Source organism: Xiphias gladius, chromosome 19 (genome assembly GCF_016859285.1).
Source record: "Xiphias gladius isolate SHS-SW01 ecotype Sanya breed wild chromosome 19, ASM1685928v1, whole genome shotgun sequence".
NCBI classification, from domain to species: Eukaryota; Metazoa; Chordata; class Actinopteri; order Istiophoriformes; family Xiphiidae; genus Xiphias; species Xiphias gladius.
Window position 1 is genome coordinate 13,149,707 of NC_053418.1, and position 18,533 is coordinate 13,168,239.

At 40.9% G+C, this 18,533-nt stretch overlaps 1 protein-coding gene and 7 non-coding genes across 8 annotated transcripts; 7 read left to right on the plus strand and 1 right to left on the minus strand.

The window, feature by feature from the left end:
* The first annotated feature begins 308 nt into the window (after positions 1-308).
* trnaq-cug lies at positions 309-380 on the plus strand. Its single transcript has one exon. It is a non-coding gene; the product is annotated as a tRNA-Gln (tRNA).
* A 467-nt stretch (positions 381-847) lies between these two features.
* trnaq-cug lies at positions 848-919 on the plus strand. Its single transcript has one exon. It is a non-coding gene; the product is annotated as a tRNA-Gln (tRNA).
* A 471-nt stretch (positions 920-1,390) lies between these two features.
* Positions 1,391-1,462, plus strand: trnaq-cug. Its single transcript has one exon. It is a non-coding gene; the product is annotated as a tRNA-Gln (tRNA).
* Positions 1,463-1,917: 455 nt separating this feature from the next.
* Positions 1,918-1,989, plus strand: trnaq-cug. Its single transcript has one exon. It is a non-coding gene; the product is annotated as a tRNA-Gln (tRNA).
* Positions 1,990-2,440: 451 nt separating this feature from the next.
* On the plus strand, positions 2,441-2,512 carry trnaq-cug. Its single transcript has one exon. It is a non-coding gene; the product is annotated as a tRNA-Gln (tRNA).
* A 458-nt stretch (positions 2,513-2,970) lies between these two features.
* trnaq-cug lies at positions 2,971-3,042 on the plus strand. The gene has a single exon. It is a non-coding gene; the product is annotated as a tRNA-Gln (tRNA).
* Positions 3,043-3,497: 455 nt separating this feature from the next.
* On the plus strand, positions 3,498-3,569 carry trnaq-cug. Its single transcript has one exon. It is a non-coding gene; the product is annotated as a tRNA-Gln (tRNA).
* A 4,466-nt stretch (positions 3,570-8,035) lies between these two features.
* On the minus strand, positions 8,036-17,601 carry fem1c (fem-1 homolog c). Its single transcript, XM_040155898.1, has 6 exons — positions 16,180-17,601; positions 12,219-12,388; positions 11,895-12,083; positions 10,928-11,439; positions 10,376-10,552; positions 8,036-10,094 (listed from the first exon to the last, which is right to left on the minus strand). The coding sequence occupies exons 1-6, from the start codon at positions 16,721-16,723 to the stop codon at positions 9,830-9,832; spliced, it is 1,857 nt and encodes a 618-aa protein (XP_040011832.1). The 5' UTR covers positions 16,724-17,601; the 3' UTR covers positions 8,036-9,829.
* Between the last annotated feature and the right edge of the window lie 932 nt (positions 17,602-18,533).

Here is an 18,533-nt window from a genome sequence, read left to right on the forward strand (position 1 = left end):
AAATTAAGACAAAATGAGCAGATAAGTCCTTGATTGCTTCCCAAAGTCTTAGTAGCTTGTCTGTTTTGTGGTGATACCCGCCTGACAGGCAAATTCTATTATAATCATTCAGTCAAGACCGAAGTCCTCAGTTCAGTTAAGACAAGACAAGTGTTCATACATGATTAATGTGAATGATAAAAGGTAACCAGAACCTTGCATCAAACTTTTAAGTCAGCCAAACTTTGTGTTTGTAGGAAACACGGAAGACAAGCTGAAGTCCTCAGTTCAGTTCTGCCCCGTATTAGCTAGGGTCAGTGGACGTGTTTGGTTCCATGGTGTAATGGTTAGCACTCTGGACTCTGAATCCAGCGATCCGAGTTCAAATCTCGGTGGAACCTGAAGGTTTTGAAAGGTGAGGCTTACTGAAGTGTAATAAATATGACCATCTGCTGTTGGTGGCCCAGTCAACAGCAGCTCCAGTGTAGTTTCTAAGCATGAAAACTGAACTGAAAGATTACTTAATTACTGAATAACTGCAGATAAATTGATGTCAACAAATAACTAGTACCAAAAGGAAAGCATATGTGATTATATAAACAAATAAAGGCAGAAAAAGAAGTGAATTAATATTGATGGAAACATAAATGGAAGTCCTTAATTCTTGACAATAGTTCAATAAATCCTCAGTTCAGTTCTGACCCATAAGCCAGTTTTAGAAGACGTGTATGGTGCCATGGTGTAATGGTTAGAACTTTGCATCAAACTTTTAAGTCAGCCAAACTTTGTGTTTGTAGGAAACACGGAGACAAGCTGAAGTCCTCAGTTCAGTTCTGCGCCGTATTAGCTAGGGTTAGTGGATGTGTTTGGTTCCATGGTGTAATGGTTAGCACTCTGGACTCTGAATCCAGCGATCCGAGTTCAAATCTCGGTGGAACCTGAAGGTTTTGAAAGGTGAGGCTTACTGAAGTGTAATAAATATGACCATCTGATGTTGGTGGCCCAGTCAACAGCAGCTCCAGTGTAGTTTCTAAGCATGAAAACTGAACTGAAAGATTACTTAACTGCAGAATAATTGATGTCAACAAATAACTAGTACCAAAAGTAAAGCATATATGATTATATAAACAAATAAAGGCAGAAAAGAAGTGAATAAATATTGATGGAAACATAAATGGAAGTCCTTAATTCTTGACAATAGTTCAATAAATCCTCAGTTCAGTTCTGACCCATAAGCCAGTTTTAGAAGACGTGTATGGTGCCATGGTGTAATGGTTAGAACTTTGCATCAAACTTTTAAGTCAGCCAAACTTTGTGTTTGTAGGAAACACGGAGACAAGCTGAAGTCCTCAGTTCAGTTCTGCACCGTATTAGCTAGGGTCAGTGGACGTGTTTGGTTCCATGGTGTAATGGTTCCATGGTGTAATGGTTAGCACTCTGGACTCTGAATCCAGCGATCCGAGTTCAAATCTCGGTGGAACCTGATGGTTTTGAAAGGTGAGGCTTACTGAAGTGTAATAAATATGACCATCTGATGTTGGTGGCCCAGTCAACAGCAGCTCCAGTGTAGTTTCTAAGCATGAAAACTGAACTGAAAGATTACTTAACTGCAGAATAATTGATGTCAACAAATAACTAGTACCAAAAGGAAAGCATATATGATTATATAAACAAATAAAGGCAGAAAAGAAGTGAATTAATATTGATGGAAACATAAATGGAAGTCCTTAATTCTTGACAATAGTTCAATAAATCCTCAGTTCAGTTCTGACCCATAAGCCAGTTTTAGAAGACGTGTATGGTGCCATGGTGTAATGGTTAGAACTTTGCATCAAACTTTTAAGTCAGCCAAACTTTGTGTTTGTAGGAAACACGGAGACAAGCTGAAGTCCTCAGTTCAGTTCTGCGCCGTATTAGCTAGGGTCAGTGGATGTGTTTGGTTCCATGGTGTAATGGTTAGCACTCTGGACTCTGAATCCAGCGATCCGAGTTCAAATCTCGGTGGAACCTGAAGGTTTTGAAAGGTGAGGCTTACTATAATAAATATGACCATCTGATGTTGGTGGCCCAGTCAACAGCAGCTCCAGTGTAGTTTCTAAGCATGAAAACTGAACTGAAAGATTACTTAACTGCAGAATAATTGATGTCAACAAATAACTAGTACCAAAAGCAAAGCATATATGATTATATAAACAAATACAGGCAGAAAAAGAAGTGAATAAATATTGGAGGAAACATAAATGGAAGTCCTTAATTCTTGACAATAGTTCAATAAATCCTCAGTTCAGTTCTGACCCATAAGCCAGTTTTAGAAGACGTGTATGGTGCCATGGTGTAATGGTTAGAACTTTGCATCAAACTTTTAAGTCAGCCAAACTTTGTGTTTGTAGGAAACACGGAGACAAGCTGAAGTCCTCAGTTCAGTTCTGCGCCGTATTAGCTAGGGTTAGTGGATGTGTTTGGTTCCATGGTGTAATGGTTAGCACTCTGGACTCTGAATCCAGCGATCCGAGTTCAAATCTCGGTGGAACCTGATGGTTTTGAAAGGTGAGGCTTACTGAAGTGTAATAAATATGACCATCTGATGTTGGTGGCCCAGTCAACAGCAGCTCCAGTGTAGTTTCTAAGCATGAAAACTGAACTGAAAGATTACTGAATAACTGCAGATAAATTGATGTCAACAAATAACTAGTACCAAAAGGAAAGCATATGTGATTATATAAACAAATAAAGGCAGAAAAGAAGTGAATAAATATTGATGGAAACATAAATGGAAGTCCTTAATTCTTGACAATAGTTCAATAAATCCTCAGTTCAGTTCTGACCCATAAGCCAGTTTTAGAAGACGTGTATGGTGCCATGGTGTAATGGTTAGAACTTTGCATCAAACTTTTAAGTCAGCCAAACTTTGTGTTTGTAGGAAACACGGAGACAAGCTGAAGTCCTCAGTTCAGTTCTGCGCCGTATTAGCTAGGGTCAGTGGACGTGTTTGGTTCCATGGTGTAATGGTTAGCACTCTGGACTCTGAATCCAGCGATCCGAGTTCAAATCTCGGTGGAACCTGAAGGTTTTGAAAGGTGAGGCTTACTGAAGTGTAATAAATATGACCATCTGCTGTTGGTGGCCCAGTCAACAGCAGCTCCAGTGTAGTTTCTAAGCATGAAAACTGAACTGAAAGATTACTTAACTGCAGAATAATTGATGTCAACAAATAACTAGTACCAAAAGGAAAGCATATATGATTATATAAACAAATAAAGGCAGAAAAGAAGTGAATTAATATTGATGGAAACATAAATGGAAGTCCTTAATTCTTGACAATAGTTCAATAAATCCTCAGTTCAGTTCTGACCCATAAGCCAGTTTTAGAAGACGTGTATGGTGCCATGGTGTAATGGTTAGAACTTTGCATCAAACTTTTAAGTCAGCCAAACTTTGTGTTTGTAGGAAACACGGAGACAAGCTGAAGTCCTCAGTTCAGTTCTGCGCCGTATTAGCTAGGGTCAGTGGACGTGTTTGGTTCCATGGTGTAATGGTTAGCACTCTGGACTCTGAATCCAGCGATCCGAGTTCAAATCTCGGTGGAACCTAATGGTTTTGAAAGGTGAGGCTTACTATAATAAATATGACCATCTGATGTTGGTGGCCCAGTCAACAGCAGCTCCAGTGTAGTTTCTAAGCATGAAAACTGAACTGAAAGATTACTTAACTGCAGAATAATTGATGAGAATAATTGATGTCAACAAATCGGATCGCTGGATTCAGAGTCCAGAGTGCTAACCATTACACCATGGAACCAAATACATTTCCTAAAATTTCAGTTTATATTCCGTGTTTCCTACAAACACAAAGACTTAAAAGATGCAAAGTTCTGGTTACCTTTTATCATTCACACTAATCATGTAGGAACACCTGTCTTGTTTTAAATTTGATTTATTGAACTATTGACAAATTGAAAAGAACTATTGACTGTTGAAAAGAAGAATACACCATGGAACCTCACACGTCTACTGACACTGGCTTCTGGGTCAGAACTGAACAAGATGAAACTAATAATTTGGTCCAGTCAACAGCAGCACCAGTGTAGTTTCTGAGCAGGTAATCGTTAACAGAGCATGAAAATTGCTCAAAGACTGATGAAGGTAAAGATGGGAAATAGACAAAGTTGGGAAACATTGAAAGAGACAGTAGGCCTAATGTCTTATTCATAATTTTCTACTTTGTCACTTCTCTTGGGAATGTGCTCCAGCTTTATTCGATCTGTCATGTTAGTAAAACCTCACTGGAGGGGACTGAAAGTGACAAATAGAGAGGCACGGGGAAAGGAGAGGCGTCTGGTGTCTGAGGTGAGTTCACCTGTAGGTATTCAGAGAAGGAGGAGCTCGCTTAATGTAGGGCATCTTTCCAACAGGGCATTATTCAGCCCTAAATATAGACAGCCCAGAAGTAGGCTAGGCCGACAGCACTGCCAAAAGGCCACAAAAATAAGCCATGATGTGAAGCCCTGTGTACAGTGAGTCAAGGCTGTGTCAAACACGTTTTCATATTTTCTAGTGACTCAGGTTTAAGGTGTTCACTCAGAATTGTAACACTCATGTTTTGCTGAATTTACCTGTTCAATTTTTATGCATATAACCATTTATCCTCTAAGTATTTTTTTCTTTTTCTGACCTTATTAAAACCCAATATGTAGAAAAGGCACTGAAGTGGTAAGTCTTCCTTTTGCCACAAATTGAGCTTGCACACACAAAAAAGACCATGAAACATTGCTATTGCACCAAATAAATAAATATTTCATATAGTATATGCACAAACAAATATACAGGCTATCCCTTTTGGCATTCACAGACAAAAGGGATGTTCTGTATGTCATCCCACACAGTGACTTTACTCATGTTTGGACCTCAGAGAGGTCTAAACTCCCTATACAAAAAAAGTTATAAAAGCCAAACACGTTTATTTGGGATTTGGGGATGGTACTGCTGCTTTAAAAGTACTATCAACACAAATCACAGATATATAAAGGGTATGAAAAATGCACTGTATTTAACCATGTGTTACAGCTAGAGTCTCTGAGAAACAACGTGTTACTTTCTGTAGTGGACTCTCGAAATATGTCATCTGCTCAAAACCCTTTTTAGTCTGTATCTCGCTCAAAGACATCTCATTGGACTTCATGACTCGAACTTCATGGGCAACCCTCTGACTCACAAATTCCTCACACAAGGAATTTGTGTTTGTAGGAAGACAAACCCCCCTCATTTCCGCTATACTCCTTTCTCTCTCTGCAATCCTTTTAATCTCTCCCCCCGTTATGTCAACGTCTAGTTCGACACAGAGCAGACGGCACCGTGAACCTCCTGTGCCAGTTGAAGTGGAGCTGCGCCACAAAAAATGCTCACATTTTACACTGTGCTGTGACAAGCCTCGGCTTGTTCCAGGTACTGAGACCCAGAAACGCCTATGCTATAAACTTCCCAATTACCATCATTGAGATGTTAACATTCCTGCTAGAGGAGATGTAGGTTCACTCTAGGATGGGTTAATCTTACAGTAACACATCTGAGATATTAATGTTTTAAGAAAGAAGAGCTATAGAGATTTGGCTGAAGTCAGATTCATTTTCCGAATGATGTAGTTCCCAGTGGTATGTCAGTCCTCACACTAGGTAAAAATCAATAACCTCTTTCACTTCATCATATCTGTGCTATTTTTGACAGGTAATCCTGGGTGTAGTTATGGTAAAACAAAACAGCACCGTTCAATGACACTCCTCAGAGTGACCCTGCCAGTAAACCACATGAAGTTCCCTCTTGTGAAAAACACACCCAAAAGCATCATGTTTACACCTCTATCTCTTTCCAACCAAGTCCCCAGAGCTAGCAAACTAATTTATAGATCACAAAATGGACTGTGGATTGTTCTGTTACGACACACAGATGGTGAAAAATCTCTACCAAAACCTGCTCTGTCCTGCCGCTGCGGCCCGCTCCGCGCACGCCTACCTACAGTGATCGTGACTCATTAAGAGTTTTCCATACTCTGCTTTGTCAGAGAAGATTCAGGACAGGTTTGACAATCCTGGGACTGCTGCTGTACATGTGGACGAAACACGTAGCAAGATTCTCACTGTGAGAGAGGAAGGGGGAGGAAAAATGCGAAGTCATCTTTGCATTTGAATTTGTTGATGATCAACACATATTTCCATTGGGAGTTTAATATAATGTAATAAATCTGTAATCAAGACACCGCTGTGCTTCTTAATTCTTTGCATAAGAGAAGCTCCATCATCGAGTTAATAGATGACATTTATTTTATGTCATCCTTTCACAATTTAAAACTGAAATACCAAATGAGTTCACTGCAAACGCTGACAATGAACCAATAGAAATGTTTCTAATTCAACTTTGTCACTAAAAGCCAAAAGCATCAACCTGCAAGTGGCGCTAGAGGAAAAGTCAGGGGTTCACCAAAGGCAGTAGGGTTCATCCTCTGGGCACCATGCATGTTTGTACATAATTTCATCACAATCTGTCAAATAGTTGTTGAGATATTTCAGTCTGGACCAAAGAGGTGGACTCACCGACCGACAGACCATCATTGCTGTCCCTAGAGCTATGTTGCTAGCATGGTCAAAAACCAATGATGTGTTAGTCCATCTCTAAATATTTGCCAACCTCCCTACCCTGTCTGTGACTCCCAGCCCCAAGACCATTTGTTCCTACTAAAAAGGGAAATCTTTAGAAATAGGTCACAGATATATTGTTTCATAGACCATTTCTTGGGGACTATTTTTTGTCATGGATTAATACACATTTGATACACTAGTCAGCATTAGATGTAAATGGGAATCAAAAATAAAATACGTGTTTATGGTTTTGAAGGAACCTGTCACCAGGCGCAGCAGCAGGGCTTGCTGATGTGTTTTAAAAGTTTTTTGGACAACAATGGAGCTCAGTGGCAAGGAGGAATAAGCCACTGTTATCAGGCTTTAAATACACAGACAATATTAGTCGGTAGGTTCAACTCATTGCTGGTTTTGGTCTTTTAATGGGATTTGTTGACAAAGAAAATTACGGAATATCCCCAGCCTTATCCATGAACCATTCTATCTCAATGTGTGAAAAAACCAGATATAACAAGAACATATCGATTATGTATCAGCTACTGTACCATATAGAAACAGTTCATGTGATTTCTGTGCTCAAAGCTGGGCTATCTTTTTCATTTCTTGTAAGATGGCCAAAAGCAAACACATTTGGTTGGTTCCTATGAATGGGTAAATAATGTCAATTCAACTGTCATCAAGGCACAGCAGTCGAAGTTCTCTGCAGGGCACCCAGTCGGCCACTGTTGTTTTTTTGTTTTTTTTAAATTGCTTTAGGCAACAATTATTGAACTCTTTTATTGAAGCTCTGAATCAGCAGTCTTTAATTTGGGGGCAGTTCTCAGAAGCAACTGGATGCACAACATGAGCAAGGCCCCCTGCAATGTCAAAGGTTTCTCTGGAGACATTCCAGTCCGGAGGGGGTCCTCAGTGCACCCACTCCCAGTTCAAGTATCTGGAATGAGTCCAGCACTCAGTGACTTTGCATTAAAAGTAGCAGGAGCATGGACTTCAGAGAAGCAGCAAAACCAACTCATTGAAAGTTAACATGTGGTAGTAATTGCATTTTTCACCTAAATCTGACAGGACAAAACAACTCACAAATTGACTATATCACCACACTGTTTAACAACTATATTGGCAATGTTCTTTCATAATGCATAACTATTTCTTAATTTCTTCCTACACACTGGTCATTTGGGGGGAAAATCTAATTTTTGGGTCCTTTAAAATTAATTTTAGTCAGGACTGAAAGCAGCCTTTTCCCTCTGAAGATGGGAAGGATACATGTAGTTTGACTGTCTTCCACCCTAATTAGGCCATGTGAAAATAGCACCAATTAAAACTGAAATGTAGACACTTACACAATTTTAAAAGACCTTATATGAAATTCCCAACAGCAAAAGCCCCACAAATAGACAGAATAAGGAAAAACATTTGGACAAGGAGACAAGTGCAACATGGGTTTATTGTCAAACTGGTTATTAAGACATGAACTTGATTAATGCCATATCAAATCTTAAACTCCGCTATAGTAAAGTGCAGATTCAAATCAAGTTGCCCTGGAGTCCTCATACATTTTCTATGTCTGGTTTTGAACTGTCAGGTTAAATAGACTGCAATATGAAATCCTACAAATTCTGATAAGCCCTTTATTCAACCCACACATCTAAAGCTAATGTGCAAACAAGATAATTCACAAAGCTTTACTATTCTGTACGCTGAAACGTCCTCCCACTCATTTGTGTCTTCAGTTCTCATACAATTGGACGACAGTTGTACAAAATGAGCAGAACTATCCTAGTTTTAGTCTGGTTTGGATTCTAGGAGTTCTCATGAAAGGTTTTCTGCAGTGATCGGTTGGTCGATATGCTGCTGCTGCACATGCACAGTGGGCCAATGTCGGTGACCTACCCAGACTTTTCTTTTTGATCGAAGGTTATTAAAGAGTGATGGCATTTAAAAGGTCAGCCATGTATGAACGTTAAGAGGTTACTTCTGTGTACAAGCCTGCACACTCCAGCGGTTGCAGACAGTTAGTTTGGCCACTGTGGTTTCTAGTGGCATTCATGTGCATTATGGAATCTCCATGAGTGCCACTTCACCAAACTCTTGTCCTCAATAATTTGTGTAAGCTCAAAAACACTCTGCATACAAGAAACACATCGTGTGGCACTCACAATCACTTTCACACATACAGACACACAGTCACTCAAATTCATTCACTCTTTTACAACAATTAGTAAAATGGTTTTGTCCCTCTCCCTCCCCCTTCCTTGAGTAGAGTAGGGGGATGCTGAAGGAAACGGCAGCAATGAGGTAAACACAAAAACTCATGAGAGATATTGCACAGACAAGTGCCGGCACAGAATACAACAGTCTCTTTCCAACAGCCTAGCCTGTGCATAGGAAGAATAAAGCACTTATGGTGTTCACACACACATTAAACCCTTCTCGTAAAGCTTTGTTATACACTCAAGTGGGGACGACAAATGAGTACAGAATCCACACCACTTGGCGGATATCTAGATTTGCATGACAATAACTAAATGTATTGTAAAAGTACAAAAAAAAAAAAAAAAAATTTTAACCTAATGTTGACTGAGGAAGGGTCCATGACTGTTGGCAACAGTGATGGGACAAACATAAAAATAACCTGAAGTCCCAGCATATGTAGAAATGCCTCAATCCTTGCTTTGACAAGAGAGAAGCAGGCAAAGTTGAGGCTGGGTTGGAGCCAGCATGGAGAAAAATCTCTCAAGTTTCATTCAATAAATAGCATTGTGAAATATGCAAAAAAAAAATCCATGTTTTCTAAAGCAAAAATACGTAAACCCTTTGCTCAGTTCATCCAGGGATACAACTGTGCTTGTCCATGTTGCAGTCCACTCCTAATACATCCCCCACAGATCAGGCTGTGACCAGCCAGAGCTGTTGCTCCATGAAATAGCAAACAGAGGAAGAAAATGGTCACTCATTCCTCCCTTTACTCCAATCCTTTTTCAGCACATCCTAGTTGAATGAGGACATTTTTGTGCACACAGATCTTCAAGTTCATGCTCTCCAAATAGTTTGTATTTGCAAACCTAACCCACAAAATAGTGTCTTTCAGCTCCTCAAACACCTTGCGGGTCAGGCGCCGATCCGTAATGCTTCTCTAGTCTGTCCATTCCACTCGATGTAATCACACCCCCCCCCACCCCTCTTTTCATCCATCCATTCCCCTGTACTCCTTCACGATCATTATCTGTGGAGCAGGACGAAGGCCTCTAGTTTCTCAGGGATGTTTCCCCGGTAGTCGAGGCCGTGCTTGATGATAGCCCTGGCGGCTAGGCACTGCAGCGTGGTGTGGTTTATGGGCTGGATGACATTCCTGGCCAACTCCTTCTCATCCAGGAGGTCACAGGCCGTTTGTTGGAAGGCGTTGGTGCTGTCAAAGTGAGTCCCGCAAGAAATCAGCAGGTTCATGATGTCAGGGTGACCATTGGATGCAGCTATGTGGAGGGGGCTGGAGGGGGCAGAAATAATAGATGCTTATACTGCACAGCATATCCTGTATATGTCATCATAGACTGGTCTGGTCTGGCCTGACATTTTCATTATGCAGGCATCTTATTTTTATTTACCTTTTCAGTATACAGACAGGACAAATATAATGATTATTCAACCACTTTCTCCTATGTTGTGTCTTTATTATTTATGATTAATGCAGTTAAAAACTAAAACCCGGACAGTGAAAGGAACAGTGTGCAGGTGAAAAATGAGCAGGATAAAACAAAACCAACAGACCTGTTGTCATCCTCATCTCGGCTGTTTACATCTGCACCACACTCAAGAAGGATGGACGCGACTATGAGGGAGGGGAACTTGCAGACAGGATAGCGGCCCACACAGGTGGTGTTGCGGTCGACTGCCAGGTGTAGTGGACTGTAGCCGTTCTTGCCGCACGGCTGGAGCTTCAGGAACCTGAAGATGTGAAAAAATGTCAACTTTTCAGTAAAGAAATAGCAACAAGGTGACAATAAATGACAAAAATCATGGTAACAGTTCAGTGAGTACAAGGCAGTTTCCCAACAGACACTGAGGACTTTAGGTTTGATTGAACTATGACACTGTATATGAGACAGTTGTCTTTATGTACAGGATTAAATCAACAAATTCACAAAAGGCCTGTGGCAGAGTTGGAATGTACTGTTTAATTCAACTGACACCCTCTTCTTTGCTGAAAAGAGGGTTGTAAATGTAAGACCCTGACTGGTACAAGTTCAAATTTTACCAAAGCAAACACCACTTACTGAAGACAAACTGTTGGCAATATAAGTACTTTACACAGAAACCCACCTATAGATGGTTTCCTTCTTAAAGTGGTCCTGTTCTGCAGTACACGGCACCTTCTCTAAAAGACAAATGAGGTGCAGGATGATTGACAGGGCCTTGCTGAGCTGGGCAGGGTCAGGAGGCATCGGCCCATTTTGTTTCACCGCCCGCTCAATCTCCAACACGCTCTTGGACAGGATCCCCATCAAGTCCTCAAATGACACTGATGTCCCCAGGAGCCCCTTGGCCCGGTCCTGCAGCATGAAGGAGAAGAGCTCAGCGAACGACAGCAGGCTGGAGGCTGTCATAGGGCTGAGGGGGTCCAGGTTGCTCTGCTGCATGTCCAGTGCATACTTCCACAGATTGATGCAGCGCTCAAAGTTCCCAGAGTCAGCATAAACAGCACCGCGGTAACGGATGTAGTAAGATGTATCTGGATGTTGTGGGCCGAGGATTCTCTCACGGATGAGCAAAGCCTGCATGCGCATCTCATCTGGGTCAGATATCAGCCCATCCAGCTCTTCTCCATTTGTTACCTAGTAATGAGATTAAAGGGTGGAGATGTTGGGGGAGATTTTCCACATACATGCAATGAAGTAATTTTTCAGAAGCCAACAACACAAAGATATGAACTGGGGCTGCTGCAGTGACCGCTCTGTGTATCATGCTCAATTTTCATCGGTCAGTTTTTTCTTTTTCCTCAGTGCCTGAAAAACATTTTTGCAAAGCAAACGTGGTCCTAAATTCACAGTTTTCTTTGTTCTCTCTCTTCACAGCAAATGCACAAAATTGCAGACTGTGTCTCCGATATTCAATAGTGCACCTTCCAAAGTCTTTCCTGCAAAGTGAATTTAGACACAGTCACCTTGCTAAAGTCTGTGCTTCCTTTACCGAATCTGACCATGTCAGCAATAATAAAACCTGTTTCACGTGCATTAAAATACAGGGCGGAACCACTTCCGGATGGTGCTAGATGAAAAGACAGACTCACCTCCCTGGCGTAGTCGTATGCCATGATAAGCTGCTTGGGTTCAGGTTTATGGACAATGTTGTTACTGTCCATGTACCTGAGGTCCATGGCTCTCTTCCAGTATTTTAAAGCTCCAAGCAGATCCCTCTTTTTGTCCACAAACGTGGCTCCCAAGAGCTCAAGGGCATCGATGCGTTCCATGTGGCTTGTCTGCAGAGTAAAGATCATTATTTTTTCATATTTCTCCGAGATAAACATTCATTAGATTCAAAACAATGTCGCCATAGCTTCACACACATCTATTAAGAAAAAAAAGTCTCATTTGTATGTGACAGATAGCCTGACCTGCTGGTGCGTTGTCAGGTAGTCTACAATGTTAGTGTGGCCTGTGACGCTGGCAGAAAGAAGGGGTGTCATGCCGTAGCCATCCTGCTCCATGGAAGCTCCATACTGAAGCAACATCCGCATGATCTCCAGACTGCCCGACTCTGCACAGTCATGAAGCGCCGTGTTGCCTGCGAACAGAGAGAAAAACACATCTTATAATAAAAATAATAGTAATAATAATAGTTTAAAAAAAAAAAAAAAAGGTACAGATTATATTATTTTTATTTCATGAGAAAGCAGACAAAAGCAGAGTTTCCACCCAGATGTTTCACCAGAATTCAGCGGCAGGTGTATTCATACGATGCTACGGTTTGTCTATCTTTGATATTATTTTGATGAAATTTACTTTAAGTTAATATAAGTAAACTCTTGACAATTTTTGGCAGCCTTTGTGCTACAAGTGTAGCCAGCAGAAACAAGTAGAGATGTGTAAAGAAGACCCTGAGAGACCCGCAGATAAATTTAATTAACATTTGTATATCCACGTTGCCAGAGAAAGAGGTTGTTGTGGACTTTACTGTTATACAACCACTGGAAAACCCCAGCTGAGCCACAGCAATTTTTTGATAAAGTGGAAGTTGTTTTTTGTTTTTGTTTTTTTAAATAGATGTACTGGCTGGTGTGCAGGTGCATTGACGGATTCTCCACACAAAACTTGTCAGTGTAATTAGAAGATACTGTTTTGAGTTTTTAAAATATTAACCAACGTTTCTTAATTTTTTCTAAATAGAGCTGTAGGCAGAGTTACACAAGAGCAACAAGTGCAACTATTCACCCTGCACACTGCCCTCTTACTTTGATCAATTTCAAAATGCAGATCAGCTGACACCAGGATTACTGTGGATGCTGCCACTGAGCCACTTGTCTGTTGGTCTCTTTCCCACCCAATGATTAGCCATTCGGGTGAGATGCGGCATGGTCACAGTATGCGCATGTATTTCCCAACACCACTCTCATTCAGACAGAAAATGTTAGGTCATGCTGCCTATAGCTCTATCATAACTTTATGTGTAAACCTGCTGAAAAGGGGCTCTCCAGTGGGAGATGTCAGATCAACTACTGCTAACCGGGACCCATGTATGTGAAAAAAGCTTTAGATTAATGATATATAAATTGAAAAATCTGTTTCCTTCCCACACAGTCTGTGAATTGTTTGCTTTCACTTCGTGGGTGAGTCACATCAGAAGTGATACCTGGCGAGGCTGTGATTTAAGACAACGTGCTAATCTTAAGGAGCACATTTTATATTGAAAATTGTATTCGTGTTCTAATAATTCCTGACTGAGAATGCATAAAATGCCAATTTAAATTTCTATATTTCCACTTAGTTCTGATGATGAATGCAATCCTTGTCTGAGTGGAAAGACTTAAGGAATATTTTTTCGGGGAGCCAATATTCAGTATTACTGTATTTTCCCAAGAGGGAAACTGTCTAAATCTGGTAAGTTTTTTTTTTTTAATTTACATTTAAATACAGCAACTTTAAACTTAATTCAAAACGCTAGATTCCTGTAATAGTGTTCCTTTCACTGTGTGCACACGTGTTGCCGACTGACATCTTTTCAGAGTTAAAGCAGCAAGACCTTAAGCATCCAGACAAAGCACTGTGAATAAAACTTAAGTATATGGTTTTATGACAAGTAGCTGAAGGACATATGGAACTGTAAAGTATGTTGTATATCATTTGTTAAATGAATGCAAAACTCTGTAGGTAAAATACTTTTAAGGCAAAGCTTGTCTTGCCTATTCTTGTCCTGCAAACTTCTCTTTCAAATAGGTCACCCAACCCTGGAAGCCGGGGTCAATTATCAACAAAAGCACTGTTAAAAAGTTCCCACAGCTAGTTCTTCCTGAGTTAAACATGGGTAGACAGTGTTCTGGGAGAGCACTTACTGACTCCATCAAATTAAAAAAAAAAAAACATTAAAAAACATTTATATGCCTTCATGTATATCAATTCAACACGTAATAACACACATTCATAATACTTCATGTCCACCCTTACCCACCTATCTTTTCAATGTAACGCTTCAGTGTGACGCTGCTTTGCATTCGCTTCCCGCTAGTCTGACAATTCATTGTACATGGATGCTAATCCACATTCAAGCAGACTAGACCAAACAGGGTCAGGGATGAACTATTATTTATAATCATTCTCTCTAAAAAGAATCTACTAGTTCATCACCACGTTGCAATTAATTAGCCGTGGTTCCTCTTTTGGGCATTCCTCAAAACGAGTTGCCATCAGACTTGAAAATTTTACTGGGAGGTGGTGGGGGGGGTCCAGATTAATAGTTTTGCGTGGTGTAGTAAGTGTGTTTACCTTGGATAGTTGGATGATAACTCCACTAACAAAAATAAAAAAAAGTTAATCCAGGAATTTAGAAATCCTTTCCAGAACCAGGGATTAGTCTAAATACTCATTATGTGCCTCGAAACAGAATTTAGGCTACCTTAAACTCAAGAGAGGAAGGCACCTCACTAGTAGGTATCGTACTGAAGGAATTTACTAAACTGACAAGTGCTGGTTCGTCTGGCGAGGGGGAGAGCGGACCCCAGCTTTTTTTAAACTGTTCAATCAGCTGTGATTGTGGAGTCCAGACTTGTTTGCCTTCCTCCATCAAAACGATGTACCTTGTTTTTGGAAATTTGCCATTTCATATCTAATATTACACATCCACTCCTTCCTGTTGGTTCAGCGGTTATGCGAAAGGCAGTAGTTTAAAGAATTGGCTGGAAAAAAGTGCTTTTCCCCTAAATTATGACACATTATGCTGCCAAGCTTGCTCGCGGGCGCATGCATTGGTTTGTGCACAATAGCACATCTGCCTCCTGCTCCTCTACTGCTCAGGAGAACTAAGTGTCTCGACTTTAGTGTTTTGGATGTTGATGAAGTGAATGAATTTAGTCTAAGGTCGGTTCAAATGTGTGCAAACCAATACACATGCCTGCTTGCAATTTTGACAGAGTCATGCATGAAGATTAACGTAAAAGCCATGTATATAGCCATGTTTTCAGTGTATTATCATTGTAACACACTGTACATACAGATAGTCAGAGAAGAAGTGGACTCAGGTGCAGGAGTGATTTGAGACATTTCTCATAGGAGATTTGGATAATTTTTTCCTACCATGAAAACTGGTCATTTTTGAATCCATTGTATCAAACATGAATTGAAGTTAACCAAAACTGCTGCTGTCCACGAAAGAAGGAACAAAACAAATGTTCCAGCCTTCTTACACATCCACAGTGTTCAACTGTTTGATACAGAAAAATATTGATTTGCAGGATGTGACTTAAAAGCATTTCTTTTCAAGCAATTCTGTGGTCTGGCAAGAAAAAACCCTAAAAAACTAATGGACACTATGGACACTGCTTTTAATGTATTTATAAAATACCATTTAAGGAGAAAGAGTGATCTTTCAAACACACCCACAGACATATCCAACTTGACATAGTTCAGCTTCACAGCTTTCCATTGTGAAACCAGAGGTTCAAGTTATTCTGATGAGTCATTTCAGATGGAAATATGCTATTGATTGAGTCATTATTTCATAATGGAGTTCCCTTCTTGTTAAAGCCAAGTGTACATTTAGATCTCCATATGGAAATCGCCTGTGATATATGAAGGTAGTTTAACTGTTTACAATATAATCCTCATTTATTCTTTGATTTTCCCAAAAAAAAAAAAATTGCTGCTATGGGATCTATTGAATACCTTTATGATCTATTCACATATCATTTGTCTCACAACACTACTATGTTAATGTAGAACGGGGAATTCAAACCATATTAAAAAACTTTGAAATGTACAAATCTACAGAATCATTCATCTCATGGTCAGACATCATGTGAATAAAAGAGGCCACTGGGTGACATATGGTTGTTGCTGATAGCTGCGAGTATGCTACCCACTCACCTTTTACACTTTTCCTGTTGACATCTGCACCTTTCTCCAACAAGTACTGCGCTATCTCCTTGTGTCCCTTGTAGCAGGAAATCATGAGACACGTGTGGCCGTGTCTGTTGGCCACCTCCAGATCAGCTTTGTGCTCCACCAGGTATTTCACAATGTCCAAGTGACCGTCAAAGCAGGCGGCCCTCAGAGGTGTTGAGTTGGTCAGGGTCGTGCTGTTGACAGAAGCTCCGTGGCCCAGCAAAGACTGGACCACCTTCAGGTGACCCGCCGCCGAGGCGGCCCACAGAGGGGGCGCTCCCTCGATGGTCTCTCCGTCAAAATTCACTGATCCACCGACCTCGACAGGAGCACTGCAGCACTCCAGCAGATACTCTACCAGGTCCAGGTGGCCGTACCGGGAGGCCATCAGGAGCGGCGTGGCCCCGTTTGTCTTCTCGCCCATCAACTTGGTCACCTCGTGTCCATCTTTGTTCTCCAACAGTTTCTGAAGCAGCCGTAGCTTACCGTCCCTGGCTGCGTTAAATACCGCCGTCTTTAAATCCATTTCTGGGAGTTTGTTTCACTGAAATAAAAGGGCAGCGATGTCCGTGAAACAATCGGTGAACGATAATTCGAGGTGTAACGTTGCCGTGGACAGGTGGAGCTCAGGACCCTTTGTTTACAATAAGCTCCGACTTTCTAGCTAAAAGGTAGCGTTTTGGGTAAGAGCCCACGGCAATACACGACTTTCTAAATTTCAGCTTTCAAAAAAAAAAAAAAAAAGGCATCACCAGCCTGTTGTGTCAATATCGCACTCTTAATAATTCAGGCATTTGAGACGACCCTTGGTCCAGTAATACATTAGTCGCCGAGCTAGCAAGGTGGCTAGTCAACTTCCTTGATCAATTTAGCTAACCGACTAGCTCTGCTTATCTTACCCACTTTACACCTCTTTATTGCCCTTTCAACCGATACTCATCCATCGACATTTCTTCCCCTCCAATAAGCTCTCCTCCATTACACCTGCTTCCTGCGCCTGTCATTGTTCAACAACATACTCCCGAGACGTTATTTATATTCGCTTTCCGAGGGCCGAAATGTAGAAATCCACCCCCACCCGTTGCGCCGTGCTGCTGCTAGCTTAGCCTAGGAAAACGACGGTCGGTCTCTCGTTCAGGGGATATCCCCGATATTCAGGGTTTTTTTTTTCCTTCACACACACGTCAAGAAACATACGACAGACGTTACCCCCGAACACAACGAATAAAAGTCGTCCATGTAGCCACTCAGCGAGCTGGCACGACAATAATCTCAGCGAAGGGGAAGGTAAATAGGGAAGGCTATCCACCCACGGTTCGACCGGATGATCACGACTCAGTTTCTGTCAAATAACAAGAGAACATAGTCTTTTTTTTCTTGGCCGTAGCAAATGATTGACGTGTGAACGACCAATCACAGAGCTGGTAGACTATTGCGTAGCCAATTGAACAACAGAAACATGTAACAGGTCTTGCTCAAGCGCCTGGGACTTTTCTTTATGGAAAAATGACCTACCGTGGAAAGAGATACCCACGACACAAGCAAGCTTGTAATTTCCGCCCTCTGCATCAGACGGATTAACATTTATCTGAAATAATGTATAGCTACAGAGCTGACTGCGGTGGCCTTGATTATATCACTCCCTACAGGTTAAAAGGTGGAAAAGCATGACCAGAGGATGTATCCATAAATTTCATCCCTCACTGAAAACAAAGTGTTTATTAATGATGGTTAAATAAATGCATACCCCGACATTTTAACATAAAGTTTATTCAGCTATTCCATCGACTGAGAAAGTTCCCAGAATGCCCCGGAGCTGAATTTGCTTCCAAACATGACCCCCCCCCCCCCCAAAAAAAGTGCACAAACATAAAGGGAAAAGCCAACACTGCACCAGCCACCAAAACTGTCAATGAACATGTAACAACATGCGGGGGTAAACAAGGGAAGCGAAGCCAAACCAGAAATGATAAATGGAAAAAAAATAATAAAAATTTGAGTTGTTTTTAAATTACTTAACACAGTCTCTTACACAGCGCAACAGGACTGCACTATAAAAACAAACAAAGTATTGAGTTTTTGGTATCTTTCACTGGATTAGGGGTATAAGCCTGTCAGCTATATTTATGACAAAAATCTCACATTACAACAGTGACATATCTAGCTTTGCCAGGAGGTTATCGGATCTAATTTACATTCATTAATTTGGTGTACTGTGAAAATACTAAAGGTGAACTTCAAAATAGCTACATTAAACTCATGTTTCAGTCATGCCTGTGTCTAACACCTAAATATCAGCGAATTGTCAGACAGAATGATACCACCAGGCTGAACTA